The sequence below is a fragment of the Bos indicus genome, chromosome 16 (genome assembly GCF_029378745.1).
Source record: "Bos indicus isolate NIAB-ARS_2022 breed Sahiwal x Tharparkar chromosome 16, NIAB-ARS_B.indTharparkar_mat_pri_1.0, whole genome shotgun sequence".
In the NCBI taxonomy this organism is placed as follows: Eukaryota; Metazoa; Chordata; class Mammalia; order Artiodactyla; family Bovidae; genus Bos; species Bos indicus.
In genome coordinates, this window is record NC_091775.1 from 42389340 (window position 1) to 42407395 (window position 18056).

Genomic DNA, 18056 nt, shown 5'->3' on the forward strand with positions numbered 1-18056 from the left:
ACTGGAGTGGGGTGCCACATGCCACAACAAAGATCAGAGACCCTGTGTGCTTCAACTAAGACCCAGCACAGCCAAATAAACAAATAAACACTTTTAAAAATATGATGCCTTCCTGCTCCTGATATAAGCCATCCTTCCTGGCTTCACTTCAACTCTATCTCCTTCTTGAACCCCTCCAGGATCTCTCCAGTTCACAGAGATCTCTTGCCTTCTCCACATGGAGTCTGACATTGAAGAAAAAGCACTGGAATGGGCTAAACCAGAGGTTCTCAAAGATTTTTTTGGTCATAAAACTCTGTTCAGATGGAATCTTAGAAGAAAAGACAACTTAGCAATCTCAGAATGCTTGGCCATTCCAACTCTGCCGCTCACTGGCTGTGTGACCTTGGACAGATAACTACACCTCTCTGAGCCCTTTGTTTCTTGATCTGTAATATGACAATAATAACTATAGCTGCCTCCCAAGGTTGATATTGAAAAGTAAATGCTATGATACATGATGGTTAGATAGCATCACTGACTCAATGGACATGGATTTGAGCAAACTCTGGGAGATAGTGAAGGGCAGGGGAGCCTGGTGTGCTGCAGCCCATGGGGTCACAAAGAGTCGGACACGACTTAGCAACTGAACAACAACAACCATAGTAAGCTCTCAATAATGATGACCATTAGGATGGAAATCCAGTTTATAAAACAAATCAAAGAGTTGCTTCTTTGACTGAAGGTGGCTGGGGCAAGATTGCTCTCCACTGGCTTGACTAAGTTGGGCTTCCCAAGTGGCTCAGTGGTAAAGAATCCACCCGCCAATGCAGGAGACACAGGTTCGATCTCTGGGTTAGGAAGATCCCCTGGAAAAGGAAATGGCAACCCACTCCATATTCTTGCCTGGAGAATTCCATGGACAGAGGAACCTAGTGGGCTATAGTCCATGGGGTCACAAAGACTTTTTAGTGATTAAACAACAACAATAAGCACAGATGCTGAGAAAGAGCAGGTCTTGTAGATCAAATAAGAGGACAAGAACCAAAAGCAGGAGGCCTCTAGGCATTTCATTCATAACCACCAGAAGCAAATCCCCTCAGTGGGGCCTCCAGGGAGATGGGGTTCAGGCTGACAGTCTAAGCTATGGATTTCTTGTAATTGTAGGGTGAAAATGGTTTTACCAATGTGAGTTAAGCTATGAACTAACATCCATTACAATTATAACCATAAGTTGGGAGGTTTTATTTTAATAATAATTAGCTGAAGATGATTTTTAAAAATTATTTAGGAGAAGGCAAGAAGCAAAAATATTTGAAGTGGTTATAATGGGTGTTGGGATCATGCATAATTTTTGTTACTTTCCTTATACTTTTTTATATTTTTATAAGCTTTATTTTTCAAAAATTGCAGTTACCTCTCTATTTATAAGGAGCTTTCTCCTTATTTCTCAGTGTCTCAGTGGTAAAGAATCTGCCTGCAATGCAGGAGATGCGGGTTCAATCTCTGGGTCAGGAGGATCTCCTGGAGAAGAAAATGGCAACCCAGGGCTCTTGCCTGGAAAATCCCATGGACAGAGGAGCCTGGTGAGTTTTAGTCCATGGGGTCTCAAAAGAGTCAGGTACAACTTAGTGACTCAACAGCAACAACAACTCTGAGAGGGAGGGAATAAGATCTGGGGGTCACAAATTCCTCCTGCACATCAGCGCATCACATCAGCCATCTGCACATCCCACCTGGACCTGCCCACCCAGATGCCGTCAGACACATGAATGAGAACATTTTTTTCTCATTAGGGAGAACTTGGCTGAAAACAGGAATGGCCAAGAGCCAGGAGGGAGTGACAGGGCTGGGGGCCTGCCAGGCTGGACATAGGATGGTTCTGGGTCCATTTCCCTGACCCGATACCCAGCCCTCCCTTTGGGAGATGCAGTGCAGGAGACCCTGCTCATCAGCAATGCCCAAGTCACTGACCTCATTTCCCCGGCAAGTTTTCCCTTGCTCAATTCAAAAAGAGGAAGAAATAAGTAATTTTTCCCCTGCTACAATTTCTCAATCTTCACTCACTTGGATATTTACGAGTATATGTCTACTGACCAGAGCCAAGCAGGGCTGGGCATGGGTGACTCAGTGTGGGCTCCACCCCTGCAGGAACTTGGGAGGGTGGAGGCCAAGCACTTGGAGAAAGATGGAGGGGCCTGAGGGGCTTCTTGAAGTAAGTGGCCCCCTCTAATTCATCTCTGATGTGAAATATGTCTGTAAGACCTCACTCCTGGGGAACCAGAGCCCCACATTCCCCTGCCCCAGGCCAGTCCTCCCTGTCCTGCAGACACCACATGTAAGCATTGAGCACCTACTGTGTTCCAGGCAGCATTCTCCTGCCCCTGAACCCACAGGTCATGGTGACCCTGCTCCAGCTGTGCACCCAAAGGAGGATCCTAGGACCCTTTACTTCCTAGGGATGAATGGTGGCATTTCAAGCACCAAGAGGGCATCACCTTTGCCACTCCCTAGACCTGGGTTCCAGTCCTAGCTCAGACCACTTACAGCATGTGATTTTGTCCTTGGACAAATCACTTCATGTCCTTGAGCCTCCATTTCTTCTATTAGAATGGGGGCTTCCCCTATGGCTCAGCAGGTAAAGAATCCATCTGCAGTGCAGGAGATGTAAGAGACACGGGTTCGATCCCTGGCTTGGGAAGACCGCCTGGAGGAGGAATTGGTAACCCACTCTGGTATTCTTGCCTGGGAAATCCCGGACAGCTGACAAAGGAGCCTGGTGGGTTATAGTCCAAAGGATTGCAAAGAGTTGGACACGACTGAGTGACTAGGGACACACATACAATGATGGGGGGAGTAAGTCCCCTGTAGGGATCTTGTAAGGACCCAGGTGTGGGAGTCCACCACATAGTTGGTGCTCAGTAAATGTAGACTCAGAACTTAATGCCTCCCCAGATTGGAGTCCTGGGTCTCCCGCACTGTGCAGGGGAAGGTGTCCCTGTGAAGTTCCCAAAGTACTCACCCTCCCTCTTCCCTTTGACACCCAAAGGAAACCTCTGGGGGCCCCCAGTTCCACCACAGTTTCCAAACCCTCTCGAGGCTTTTGCAACTTCCCACTGACCACCCAGTCCAGCCCTTCAACTTTCCCATCCAGCTCTTGCATAATAATTTCTGCCTATGAAAGCATCTTCATCACTTCACCTCTTTCTTCCTCAGAGACCTAGTAATCCGGATGCAGGGGTAGAGCAGTCTCCCTCGCAGACTCACAAACACCCTCGTTTCTGACACCCCAGTCACACCTACTCACTTGCATGCCCCTAATTTCTCCAACCTTCTAGACTTTTGTCCGACTTCTACCAAGCCCCCCAGCTCTGACTGCACACTTGGCCCACAGGGATCCCACGTATCACTGAGCTTTTGGTCTTTCTAGCGGTTACCACTGACTAACGTATCTTATACACTTTTTAAATTTAAATATATTTATTTTTGGATGCACTGGGTCTTTGTCGCTCTGCACAGGCTTTCTCAAGGTGCGGGAGTGGGGGCTACTTTCTAGTTGGCAGTGTGCAGGCTTCTCACCGCAGTGGCTTCTCTTGAATCTGCTAGCAATTCAGGGATTGGATTTGATCCCTGGGTTGAGAAGATCCCCTGGAGAAGGGAATGGCAACCCACTCCACTATTCTGGCCTGGAGAATTCCATGGACAGAGAAGCCTGGCAGGCTACAGTCCATGGGGTCGCAGAGAGCTGGACACAACTGAGTGACTTTCACTATGGGCTTAGTTGCCCGGTGGCATGTGGAGTCTTCTCAGACCAGGGATCGAACCCGTGACCCTGGTGGATTCTTAACCATGAACCACCAGGGAAGTCCTCTCATATGCTTTTTATTGTCCTTCTCCATGAGGGCAGGGTTTGGTCCCCACGTAACAGCAGCGCATACAGTTTGAGCTCAATAAATATTTATTTAACAAACTAATGAATAAATTTAATCCTTGCAACTTCTCTTTGGGATAGGTGCTTATCCAATCCAATTTACAGAGGAGGAAGTGGAGACCCACCATCTGGGTTAGAGGCCACAGCAGGTACTAGAGCCCTGGGTTTACCTCCGTCACAGCAAGGACCACACCCACAGCCATCACCTGACCTCAGACCTGTCTCCCCAGTCAGGTTTTGACTCCTTGAGAGCAGTTCCCTGGATCCCCATCCCCTCCCAGCCGCACTGTATTCCTCAGCACGGCTCCTGATGCCCAGTAGGTGCCCTGCACAGATCTGTTGCTTGAGTGAGTAAATGAGGGGCTGAGTGAACGAATCCACGAACAAACTCATCTTTTCATACAGAAATTTCTTAAAATTTTCAGTACTTTGAAAAACTTTTATTTATCTATTTATTCATTTTTGGCTACAAGCAGGCTTTCTCTAGTTGCACCGAGTGCAGGCAACTCTGGTTGCAGCGCATGGGCTTCTTATCGTAGTGGCTTCTCTTTCTGCAGAGCACAGGCTCTAGGGTGGGTGGGCATCAGTAGCTGTGGTTCGCGGGCTTAGTTGCCCCAAGGCATGTGGAATCTTCCCGGATCAGAGACGGAACCCTTGCTCCCCATATTGGCAGGTGGTCCCTCATCACTGGACCACCAGGGAAGTCCTGGAAATATTTCGTGTGTGCCCTCTGGAACTAGCCCTCCAACCCTCTTCATAGTCAGTGCTGGGGGAACGTGAGGGACACAGACGTCCCTGTCCTGGGTGGTCTTGGAAGGCTTTCTGAAGGAAGAAGAGAAAGTTGAGGATGGAGGTTTGGGAGTTGGGACACTGAGAAGAGACTGCTTGGTGGGGATGTGACCTCCATATTTGGTGACTTGGGAGGAACACAGTTGGGTTTCAGAGGAGTTTTGGATACAGGAGTTGTGACAGGCAGCAGGACATGCCTTGGAGGGCCAGACTGGCAGACGTTGGCCTGTAGGTACTGGGGAATTATCGAAGGCTCTGTGAGAGAATGACCTGGTTGGAGCTGGGCTTTGAAAAGGAAAGGTGGACAGAAGCCAGGAGGCAAACTCCATTCTCTGTACGTTTACTGAGCCCTAAAGATACTATGACAAATGTAGACAGCATATTAAAAAGCAAAAACATAACTTAGCTGACAAAGATTCATCTAGTCAAAGCTATGGTTTTTCCAGTAGTTATGTACAGATGTGGGAGTTGGACCATAAAAAAGACTGAGCACTGAAGAATTGATGCTTTTGAACTGTGGTGCTGGAGAAGAAGATTGTTGAGAGTCCCTCAGACTGCAAGGAGATCCAACCAGTCAACTGTAAAGGAATTCAACCCTGAATATTCATTGAAAGGACTGATGCTGAAGCTGAAGCTCCAATACTTTGGCCAGCTGATGTGAAGAGCTGACTCATTGGAAAAGACCCTGATGCTGGGAAAGATTGAGGGCAGGAGGAGAAGGGGGTGGCAGAGGATGAGCTGTTTACATAGCATCACCGACTCAATGGACATGAATTTGAGCAAACTCCGGGAGACAGTGAAGGACAGGGAAGCCTGGCGGGCTGCAGTCCATGGGGTCACAAAGAGTCAGACACGACTTAGTGACTGAACAACAAAGATGTCTAAACAGAGTTCTGTAGTGCCTGGGACTCGGGGTTGGGGCCCCAGCACAGTGGTGACGCTAGTCTGAGCTACAATGGAACAGCATGGCCCAGTGGTTGAAAACTCAGACTCTAACCATAGCCCTTGTTTGACCTTGGGCAAGTGACTTAAGTACTCTATGCCTTGGTTTTCTCACCTGTAAAATAGGGATAATAATAGTTACCACTTCCTAGAGTATTGTGAGGTTTAAATGAGATAGCCCCAGAAACCTCAATAATTAAGTTATCTAACAAATGTGCAACTTCCTGGATGGCAAGGATGGGGCATCTTAAATCTCTTTTGTCTGAGCCCAGCTCACAGGGACTCAGAGCAGCTCTCAGGGAACTTCTGATGAATGCAACTGGCCCAGGGGACCCGGTCCACCTAGAGAGTCCCCGCACCCGCCGTGTTCGTTCACTGGGGGTCTTCCACCACGAGTGAGGAACCCTCCCTCGACACCTGCCAAGGCTGTGGGTATTTCCTGAGTGAAGTGTCATCTCAGTGAAAAACAATGTCCCTGCGACAGCCTGTTATTGCATAATCTGCCCACAGCCCTCTGTGACTTCCTGACCAGGCTCTGTGCAGCCCCAGGAGGCCCCTTCCTGCCCTAGAAGGTGCCATACCCCACACCCACCCTGAGGGCGAGGCCCAGTAAGACCTCTTGCAGCCTTGGCTTTCCCATCTGGGGAACCATTATTTCAAAAGCCTTAAATGTTCTGGAGTCAGACAGTTTCTGGCCCTGATACATTCTGATTGCATGGATCCTGAATGCACAGGTCAGCCCCACAGTCCAGACAAACTTGGATTTGGTTATTTAGCTTCCTTGAGGCAATGCTGGGAACAGTAATGATCAAATTTAGCCCAGTACCTAGCACATGGGGCTTCCCTGGTTGCTCTGTGGTAAAGAATTTGCCCCGCCAATGCAGAAGATGCAGGTTCGATCCCTGGTTCTGGAAGATCCCCTGGAGGAGGAAATGGCAACCCACTCCAGTATTCTTGCCTGCAGAATCCCACAGACAGAGGAGCCTGGCAGGCTACAGTCCATGGGTCACAAAGAGTCAGACATAACTGAGTGACTAAATAGCAGCAGCAACAGCCTGGCACATAGTAAGATCCCTGAACTCCTATCAGGGTGTAGGAGTTGACATTCCCTCCCTTTGAATCTGGTCTCTGTGACTGCTTGACCAATAGTATGTGATGTGAATTCCCTGGTGGTCCAGTGGTTAAGACTTCATGTTCCAGTGCAGGGGATGTGGGTTTGATCCCTGGTCTGGGAACTAAGATAGCACATGCCTCCTTGCAAAAAAAAACAGAAAAAAATATAGAAACAACAGAAGCAACATTGTAACAAGTTTGATAAAGGCTTTTAAAAAAATATTATGTGGCAAAAGTGATGCTATACCCATTTCTGGACCCAGATTTTATGAACATGTCAGTTTTCCACTTGCTACTGGCAGTTGTTTGCTGTAGGAACCCAGCCACCATGCTGTGAGGAAGTTCAAGCAGCTCCAGGTGAGGCCCATGGAGAAAAAACCCCAGGCAGCACCAGCCTCCAGCCGTCTCAGAAGTGTGTTCCCCGTGCCAGCTAGTGTTGTCGTGAGTAGGGCTGAGCTGCCCCTGCCAAGCCCAGGTCAAACTGCAGACTTATGAGCAAGATAAACAACAGGTGGTATTTTAAGCCACTAAGTTTCAAAGTGGTTCATGATGTAGTAAGAGATAACCAGGACAATTAAGGTCAGTTACTAGCCTGTCAACACTTTTGAGAAATGGGGATCAGCCAGCTCATCTATAAGAACAGTCACTGTGAGGTTAAGTGGTAATGTATATAAAACGTTTTGGCATAGAGTCAATTCCTAACAGACAGTTTCCCTGCCCCTTAGGTAGGATCAGCTATGGAATTTGGGGGACCCAGAGAAAAGTGAAAACACTGGGCCCCTTTTCAAAAATTATTAATTTTTCAGACAGGGATAGCAGAGCATTAAAGCAAGCGTAGGGTTGTGCACAGTCCAGATACCCTCAAAGCTGCAAAGCCCTTTGCCTATAATATTCTTGTCTGATTATGAGGAATATTTTGGCTCCTGCAAACCTGTCTTATAAATAAGAACCTAAGTCATTTACCACAGTTACTTTCATTTTAACACTAATTTTTTAAAAAAAGAAAGAAAGAAAGGGAGGGAGGGAAGGAGGGACTGATGGATGGAGAAAGGAAAAGAAAGAAAGAAATAAAAAGAATGAAAATCATCAAATGATCTTTACTGTTCATTTGGATTAAGATCCTGCACCAAGTCCCAATGAACAGCTAAAGTTGTCTCCACCAAAAAGTACCAAGCTGGGCCGTAGGTAGGTTGTTTACCTCTATGGGGCTCAGTTTTCCCATCTGTAAAATGGGAAGGCTTGCTCTTGATCTGCCTCCCTTCCAGGGATCCTGAGATGGGGCAGAGTGTGGATACAAGGGGTTACTGTTCAAGTACACAGCTCTCCAGCACAGGTTCTCTGTTCTGCCTGTCCTCCCAGCCTTCTGTCCCAACCTTAGGTCAACCCTGACCTCAGAATCAGACCACCCTTAAAGACAGCATCTTCAAGAAACAAGACTCCAACTAGGTCAGCTCTGTTTCCCTTCTGCCTGGTCAGAAGCATCAGAAAGCCACTTAATCTCAGGAAGGTTTACCCAGTCTTTTGCAACTGTCCCTGTGTGTGTCAGTCGCTCAGTCATGTCCAACTCTTTGCAATCCCATGGACTGTAGCCCTCCAGGCTCCTCTGTCCATGGGATTTCCCAAGCAAGAATACTGGAGTGAGTTGCCATTTCCTCCTTCAAGGGCTCTTTCCAACCCAGGGATTGAACCCGGGTCTCTGGCATTGCAGGCAGATTCTTTACTGTCTGAGCCACCAGGGAAGTGCAATTGTTTCTGCCTCCCCATAAAAGAGGAATAAAATTGACCTTTCTAAAGGAAACTCGTCCAGAGGACGTATTGCCAGATGGTAACTGTAATGTGAACATAGCCCCAACCATAGAGGCAGCCAGAGTTGAAGTGTTGAATTCCAGCTCTGGCACTTCCCAGCTGTGACAGTGGGTTGGTGGCTTAACCTCTCTGAGCCTCAATTCATAAAACAGAGTGCTGATACTCAGCCAATTTTTATCTTTCAGTCATCACTACAAAGCCCATATGTAAAGAATGTAGAGTCTTGGGTAATCTCTAAAGCTCATACAATGCTGCATATGATGAATATCATTTGTTGAACAGGAAGTATGCCCAGCACCACACCAAGCTCTTTACCTGTGTTACTGGTGAAGCTCACAACCATCTTGAGGGTGTGTGTTAGTCACTCAGTCACGTCTGACTCTTTGCAACCTCATGGATTATAGCCCACCAAGCTCCTCTGTCCATGGAATTCTCCAGGCAAAAATACTGGAGTGGGTAGCCATTCCTTCCCTAGGGGAATCTTCCCAATCCAGGGACTGAAGCTGGGTCTCCCACATTGCAAGCAGATTCTTTACCATCTAAGCCACTTGGAAAATAATTATTATGCCCATTTTGCAGGTTAGGAAACTGAAGCTGAAAGCCCTTGAGAGATTTCCCAGAGGCCAAGGAGCTGGGAACTGCTTTGGGCTGGAGGCTGAAGGCTGATGGGCCCCTCCCCTCTGCCGCATCAGCAGCCAGGGTAATGAAATGAGACAGAGGCAAGTGCTGAAGGGCTAGGGAGGAAAGGGTGGGCCTCATGCTAAGATGACCATGCCCCACACCAAAACACAAATGCCTCTAGCCTCCCCAGGGTCTTTTGGTTTGGTTTTTCCTCTCCTGGAAGACACCCAGAGAAAGGGGAACCTGGACAGACTCCTTACCTCCCCCTCACCCTCCCCCCGCGGTGACATCAGCCGAGGGTGCACGGCTGCTGTGAAGTTAACCGGGAATGTGGTCTCAGCTCTCTGCTCCTTCTGAGAAAACACATCCAATTGCTTCCTGGCTACCAGCTACTGCTGCCTCCTTCCCCGACTTCCCTCTGAAGTAGGTCAAAACAACCTTTGAGGCCCCTCGTTTGCCTTTCATGCCTGTGGCTGAGATAATACCAGGATGTTTATTGTTCTAATAGGAGGAAAACAGAAAGAAATGCAGACTGTGTTCTTAACCATATTGGTGATAAAATCTAAGGGCTTTACAATGGCCCACCAGACCCTCCAGGATCTGGCCCAGTTGGCTGCCCTGTTACCTCCCTTTCCTCTCTGCCCTGATCACTAAGCTTCTACCAGGGAGTGTGCTTCCTGAACCCTGGGGCCAGGATTCCCACCTCAGGACCTTGGCATTTGCCATCCCCCGTCTGCCTCTTTGGGATATTTGCAGGTCACATTCAGGGAGAACTTAAAAGGCACTTCCTCCAAGAAGCCCTCCCAGACCACCTGGCTTGAGGTGGCCATGCCCTCCGGACTTTCTACCAGTCCCCAGATTAGGGGTTAGGGTTAGGTAGCACAGAGCATGATCTGACTCAAGAATGACTTTGTTCACTGACCTGGTTATGGGATTCCCAGAGGGGTGGGGTGCAGGAACCCAAGGTGGGCTCGGCCAGCTTCTCCCTAGGGTCCAAGAAGCTTCCCTTGGAGCTTTCAATATGCTCACTTCGGCTTCCAGTCAAGGGTGCATGTTCAGTCATGTCCGACTCTTTGTGACCCCATGGACTGCAGCCCGACATGCTCCTCTGTCCATGGGATTCTCCAGGCAAGAATACTGCAGTGGGTTGTCATTTCCTACTCCAGGGGATCTTCCTGACCCAGGGATCAAACCTGCATCTCTTTCATCTCCTGCATTGGCAGGCAGGTTCCTTACCACTGAGTCACTTGGGAAGCCCAGTCGAGGGTACTGACACATTATAGCTTTTCTCTCAGGCCCTGACTGTGAATCCCTTCCCCCACTCATCCTGGCCCCAGCACCTCCTACCTTGCACTTCCCCCACTGCTATATGTTAGAGGACAGGGAGGGTCAAGGAAGGGGTGGAAGAGAGAAGGCACCCAAGGAACTCTGGTCGGAGCCTCCACTCATCTCTGCATAGATTATTATTCAAAATCAGGTAGTAGTGACCACGGACAGAGAGGACGCCTAAGACACCTCCTTTAGGCTCTTGTGGCTGGAGCGATGCTCTAGAGATTCAGTCCCTTATTCTCTCTTAGGGACTGACCCTGGCCCTAGAGATTCTAAGAACCTTATAGTAGCTTGCAGCCTATAGGACCGCCTTGGGAAACAACGGATCTTCTTTGATGCAACAGTTTCCGCAATACACATCACTTACTGTCACTCCCTGACTACAACTGTTCAGGAAGAGGGGTGAGCACGTGTGGGCTGACTCCTCAGAGCCTGGGAATTGCAACTCTAGGCAGCAGGGGCCTTGTCCATCTGCCCACCTGGACATCAGAATGACCAGAAGTGAAGGCGGGGTCCCTCATCGCTGGGCAATCAGGGCAGGGAAATGCTCTCTGGCTCTCGGATGGACCACGTGACAGGCAGTGGCTGGTTCAGTGGCCAGGCTGATTGTGAGAGCTGGGTGTGGGCTGGAGTCCTGGAGGTGGGGTGGGCGAGGTCGCCTTCCTCCAGCCCCCAGGGAAAACATGGTCAGACGGGGGCTTCTGGCTGGCTGCCTGTGGTGGAGAGGAGGCCCCAGACTGCCCCTGAGTGTGACAAGCTGTGAAATAAAATTCATCTTTTATGGCAAGGCAAGAGAAATTTAAACATAAGAATTCTTCTCTGCCATTTGGCTTCCTCTCTCCTCCCCCAGTTTCAGCCAGGTTAAATCTGAGTCACCACACCATAGATGTCAGCCACCACCATTTTGGACTCCTTTTCCCTATTCTAACTACCTAATACCCCATGCCCGAGGAGTGGTGGCTGCGCGGGTCAGGAGGGGCGGCAGTGAGGAGATACCCCTCGTCCAAGGTAAGGAGCAGCGGCTGCACTTTGCTGGAGCAGCCATGAAGAGATACCCCACGTCCAAGGTAAGAGAAACCCAAGTAAGATGGTAGGTGTTACTAGAGGGCATTAGAGGGCAGACACTGAAGCCATAATCACAGAAAACTAGTCAATCTAATCACACTAGGACCACAGCCTTGTCTGACTCAATGAAACTAAGCCATGCTCTGTGGGGCCACCCAAGATGGGCAGGTCATGGTGGAGAGGTCTGACAGAATGTGGTCCACTGGAGAAGGGAATGGCAAACCACTTCAGTATTCTTGCCTTGAGAACCCCACGAACAGTATGAAAAGGCAAAATGATAGGATACTGAAAGAGGATCTCCCCAGGTCGGTAGATGCCCAATATGCTACTGGAGATCAGTGGGGAAATAACTCCAGAAAGAATGAAGGGATGGAGCCAAAGCAAAAACAATACCCAGTTGTGGATGTGACTGGTGATAGAAGCAAGGTCCGGTGCTGTAAAGAGCAATATTACAGAGGAACCTGGAATGTCAGGTCCATGAATCAAGGCAAATTGGAAGTGGTTAAACAAGAGATGGCAAGAGTGAATGTCGACATTCTAGGAATCAGCGAACTAAAATGGACTGGAATGGGTGAATTTAACTCAGATGACCATTATATCTACTACTGCAGGCAGGAATCCCTCAGAATAAATGGAGTAGCCATCATGGTCAACAAAAGAGTCCGAAATGCAGTACTTGGATGCAATCTCAAAAATGACAGAATGATCTCTGTTCGTTTCCAAGGCAAACCATTCAATATCACAGTAATCCAAGTCTATGCCCCAACCAGTAACACTGAAGAAGCTGAAGTTGAATGGTTCTATGAAGACCTACAAGACCTTTTAGAACTAACACCCAAAAAAGATGTCCTTTTCATTATAGGGGACTGGAATGCAAAAGTAGGAAGTCAAGAAATACCTGGAGTAACAGGCAAATTTGGCCTTGGAATACGGAATGAAGCAGGGCAAAGACTAATAGAGTTTTGCCAAGAGAACGCACTGGTCATAGCAAACACCCTCTTCCAGCAACACAAGAGAAGATTCTACACATGGACATCACCAGATGGTCAACATCAAAATCAGATTGATTATATTCTTTGCAGCCAAAGATGGAGAAGCTCTATACAGTCAGCAAAAACAAGACGGGGAGCTGACTGTGGCTCAGATCATGAACTCCTTATTGCCAAATTCAGACTTAAATTTAAGAAAGTAGGGAAAACCACTAGACCATTCAGGTATGACCTAAATCAAATCCCTTATGATTATACAGTGGAAGTAAGAAATAGATTTAAGGGACTAGATCTGATAGATAGAGTGCCTGATGAACTATGGACTGAGGTTAGTGACACTGTACAGGAGACAGGGATCAAGACCATCCCCATGGAAAAGAAATGCAAAAAAGCAAAATGGCTGTCTGGGGAGGCCTTACAAATAGCTGTGAAAAGAAGAGAAGTGAAAGGCAAAGGAGAAAAGGAAAGATAGAAGCATCTGAATGCAGAGTTCCAAAGAATAGCAAGAAGAGATAAAAAAGCGTTCTTCAGCGATCAATGCAAAGAAATAGAAGAAAACAACAGAATGGGAAAGACTAGAGATCTCTTCAAGAAAATTAGAGATACCAAGGGAACATTTCATGCAAAGATGGGCTCGATAAAGGACAGAAATGGTATGGACCTAACAGAAGCAGAAGATATTAAGAAGAGATGGCAAGAATACACAGAAGAACTGTACAAAGAAGATCTTCACGACCCAGATAATCACGATGGTGTGATCACTCACCTTGAGTCAGACATCCTGGAATGTGAAGTCAAGTGGGCCTTAGAAAGCATCACTACGAACAAAGCTAGTGGAGGTGATGGAATTCCAGTTGAGCTATTTCAAATCCTGAAAGATGATGCTGTGAAAGTGCTGCGCTCAATATGCCAGCAAATTTGGAAAACTCAGCAGTGCCCACAGGACTGGAAAAGGTCAGTTTTCATTCTAATCTCAAAGAAAGGCAATGCCAAGAATGCTCAAACTACCACACAATTGCATTCATCTCACACGCTAGTAAAGTAATGCTCAAAATTCTCCAAGCCAGGCTTCAGCAATGCGTGAACTGTGAACTTCCAGATGTTCAAGCTGGTTTTAGAAAAGGCAGAGGAACCAGAGATCAAATTGCCAACATCTGCTGGATCGTGGAAAAAGCAAGAGAGTTCCAGAAAAACATCTATTTCTGCTTTATTGACTATGCCAAAGCCTTTGACTGTATGGATCACAATAAACTGTGGAAAATTCTGAAAGAGATGGGAATACCAGACCACCTGACCTGCCTCTTGAGAAACCTATGTACAGGTCAGGAAGCAACAGTTAGAACTGAACATGGAACAACAGACTGGTTCCAAATAGGGAAAGGAGTATGTCAAAGCTGTATATTGTCACCGTGCTTATTTAACTTATATGCAGAGTACATCATGAGAAATGCTGGGCTGGAAGAAGCACAAGCTGGAATCAAGATTGCCAGGAGAAATATCAATAACCTCAGATATGCAGATAACACCACCCTTATGGCAGAAAGTGAAGAGGAACTAAAAAGCCTCTTGATGAAACTGAAAGAGGAGAGTGAAAAAGTTGGCTTAAAACTCAACATTCAGAAAACTAAGATCATGGCATCTGGTCCTATCATTTCATGGGAAATAGATGGGGAAACAGTGTCAGACTTTATTTTGGGGGGCTCCAAAATCACCGCAGATGGTGATTGCAGCCATGAAATTAAAAGACGCTTACTCCTTGGAAGGAAAGTTATGACCAACCTAGATAGCATATTGAAAAGCAGAGACATTACTTTGCCAACAAAGGTCCATCTAGTCAAGGCTATGGTTTTTCCAGTAGTCATGTATGGATGTGAGAGTTGGACTGTGAAGAAAGCTGAGCGCCGAAGAATTGATGCTTTTGAACTGTGGTGTTGGAGAAGACTCTTGAGAGTCCCTTGGACTGCAAGGAGATCCAACCAGTCCATCCTAAAGGAGATCAGTCCTGGGTGTTCTTGCAAGATCCAACCAGTCCATTCTAAAGGAGATCAGTCCTGGGTGTTCTTTGGAAGGAATGATGCTAAAGCCGAAACTCCAGTACTTTGGCCACCTCATGCGAAGAGTTGACTCATTGGAAAAGACTCTGATGCTGGGAGGGACTGGTGGCAGGAGGAAAAGGGGATGACAGAGGATGAGGTGGCTGGATGGCATACCGACTCGATGGATGTGAATTTGAGTGAACTCCGGGAGTTGGTGATGGACAGGGAGGTCTGGCGTGCTGCAGTTTATGGCGTTGCAAAGAGTCGAACACAACTGAGCAACTGAACTGAACTGAACAAACTCCTCCCCCTGCACTGTGTATCTGTTATTATGCATCAAACCAGACTTCTATCAGCAGGAACACCGGCTCAACCAGTCACGTACTCATAGCATCAACAAGACAATTCATTAAAACACGGCATTTCTTCTTGGTCTTATAAGGGGTCACATGACCCACCACGATGGCACTTAGATCTGGATGATGTAAACCGGTCAATAATATGTCATTTAATGTACAGCCCTCTGTCTCAAAAAAAACTTAAACTGTGTCTTGACTTCTAATGGGTGGAATAGTCCTCAGAGCTTTCTGAGACGCTCTTTCCAGGTTATAATCCTAACATTTGGCTCAAATGAAGTCTTCCAATTCTTTCTTAGATGAATTTTTGTTGACACCAGGGAGGCAGACTGACTTCCTAGCTCTGACTCTAAGCCCAAGGCTTACATTCACTCCTGGTCCTCTCTGGGTTCCCCAAGGCTGGGGCATTCATGCTGCTACTAAGTGACTCCCTTTCCCAAGCTGGAGTGCTGCTGGGTTCAGCCCAGAGGGAAGAAGGATCGTGGGGAAACCATGCATCTCTCCTACCCAAAGGGAACCTTAGGACTTGAGGGCTTTATTCTGAGTATCCTCAAAGGCTGGGCCTTGGACTGACCAGGGAGTGGGTGTTACACAAGGAATAGTCTGCCTCCATCCACAGGGAAAAACCTCCAGCAGTGGGAATGGCTGTCCCAGCAGACAGGGGGCTCCTTGTCCCCAGAGGCTGACAGCCTAGGTGTCTGGGGGCAGAGAGAAAGGGGGAACCCCTGTCCTGACTGGAGAGAGATCGCTCAGACCCTTCTACTCAGACATACTCAAATCTCAGGGAGAATTTCCTGAGCCTTGTGATTGCTTTCTAAGGGAACTTATGAATTTTTAAAGGATCAAAGTTTTGTGACAGGCCCTCCAGCGAGGGAGCCTGTCATTCCATGAAGCATATGTCAATATCCTCAAGTCATAGCTACAGAGCCCTTCGGGGTTGGGGGGTGGGGAGAGTGGCAGGAGGTTGCAGAGCACCCATACTGTCCTTGCAAAGGGCATTTTGGCAGCTGTCCAGCCCATATAAACATCAGGTTCTGATGTAAACTGTCTCTCACAGCGTCCAGCGTCTCTCCAACTTTCCCCAAAACATCTGAGTGGTTTCAGAAACTACCCTTGTGATGCCTGACCCAGCCTCAACTTCCTCCAGAGACTGAGTGGGCTGGTGAGTAAACAGCAGCTTTCCCCGGCCTGCCTTCCAGCGGGTAATTCCAACAGCCTCCAGGCTGCCTGGACTGTGTGTCCTGGGGCCACAGCAGACTTAGCATCTGCCCATACTCCTTTTCCAAGGCCGCTTGTTTGCTGACTTGAGTCTGAGAGCCCCAAGGACAGCAGGACACCGCAGGCCCAAATCAGGCCACTTGATCTTTACTGTGAAATGCAAAACTCCTGAAGTCCAGACTGAACCACAAAATGTTCTTTGTTTTCCAGCAGAATGGGAGACCAGGGAGCTTTTTGACACCCACAGGAGCACAAACATCCAAATCGCCTTCTGGGCTTCCCAGGTGGCTCAGTGGTAAAGAATCCACCTGCTAAGGCCGGAGCTGTAGGAAATGAGGGTTCAGTCCCTGGGTGGGGAAGATCCCCTGGGGGAGGAAATGGCAACCCACTCCAGTAGTCTTGCCCGGAGAATCCCATAGACAGAGGAGCCTGGTGGGGTCGCACCTTGTGGGGTCCATGGGATGGCAAAGACTCGGACACGACTGAGCACAATCACCCAGTCTCATGGGCGCTGAGCAGCTGGAGCCAGAGGCTGGGCCTGGGACCATCAGGATCTATGTACGTGGCAGATCTGGGAAGGATGCATCTTCGTGACCCAGGACAGAGACCATGGTGTCCACAGAGCAGGCGAGAACCCAAGAAGGGCCCACAGTTCCCCTTCTCCATTTAGCAAGGAAGCCGCCTGGGTGAAGCAGAGCAGGCTCTTCTCCAGGCAGCAGCTGGTGGGCAGAGCCTCCATCTGGGCAAGGGCACCATGGCTGCTGAGAATCTTCAGGTGGCTGGGTCCCGGAGGCCTCTTGCTTCGGGAACGGTGACATGCGCTGGGCCCTGGGCCCACTGTGGAGCAGGCTACAGGACACTGACAGACTGGCAAGGCTAGGAGGGCCCCAGTGGCCCAGGCAGGGCTGGAGGCCAGACTGGGGACTCACGTCCGCAGAGTGCAGTGCTGTGGCTGCGGCCAAAACGGGGCAGGCAGACAACACCCCATTTCTTGACTTCCCTTCTGATTCAGGAGAAACAAACAGAGGCATTGGCTCCATGCCCACAGGGCCACTCACAGTAACTAGGGGTGGCTCGCACAGCAGTGAGGCCTGGAGGGCATCACTCCTGAGGCCAGGGTGATGGAGAAAGCGGGGTCTGCGGGGATGCGCCTCGTGGCCTCAGCCTCTGCTTGGGGTGTGTGTTTGACACCCAGGACTCTGGGCATCTTCTTGGCAGCAGCAGAAGGCAAGGGGCCCAGGCCCTCCTGGTCATTCAGATCCAGCCCCTTGTCTGTCTCTGCCGCACAGGCCTGGGCTCCCCAAGGTCCGGATTGGGAGGCGCTGAGTGGGGATACGAGTATAGAACAGCGGGACCTCCCATATTGACAGGCTGGGCCCACCGCTGGATGCTGGAACCTCAGTTCAAGCCAGACGGGCCTCTGCCACCGGTGTGGTGCCACCAGGGCCACCATGGCCTTCCAGAGGCACCCAGCTGCCCTCTCAGCCCCAGTCCAGCCCTCATTTATCAGAGACAGTCGTGGGCAAGGGGTCCTCCTTCCCTTCCTCCTCCACCGAGAACATAACGTCCCCACAGCTGCCCAGCGGTGGCTCCGTCTCCTGCTCCGGGTAGTGGGAGGCATAGTCCGTCTCCAGCTCCTCCTCGAGCTCGGGCCCGGCTGGCCCCACTGGGCCTTGGCCCTCAGGCACCTCGGCTTTCACGGTCCCCACAATCACGGTGTCGGCTTTCATGATGTAGATGTTCTCTGCAAGGCAAAAGGGTGGGGGAGGTGAGGAGACCAGGGCCCCAGCTGTACAGAAGCCAGGAGGCAGAGGAGGGTCCCTATACCAGCTCTGCCACTCCTGCTGTGTGGCCTCAGGGAGAACGCACAGCCACTCTGATC

At 49.1% G+C, this 18056-nt stretch overlaps 1 protein-coding gene across 3 annotated transcripts in view; it reads right to left on the minus strand.

Annotated features, from left to right (window-relative positions):
* Nucleotides 1-3919: 3919 nt before the first annotated feature.
* The window catches only part of TNFRSF8 (TNF receptor superfamily member 8), an 86371-nt gene continuing 72234 nt past the window's right edge, over nt 3920-18056 (minus strand). For all 3 annotated transcript variants that reach the window (XM_019976947.2, XM_070768199.1, XM_070768200.1), the window contains exon 15: nt 3920-17918. In XM_019976947.2, coding sequence (XP_019832506.1) covers nt 17674-17918 — 245 coding nt within the window. In that variant the 3' untranslated portion in view covers nt 3920-17673. The remainder of the gene's footprint in view (nt 17919-18056) is intronic.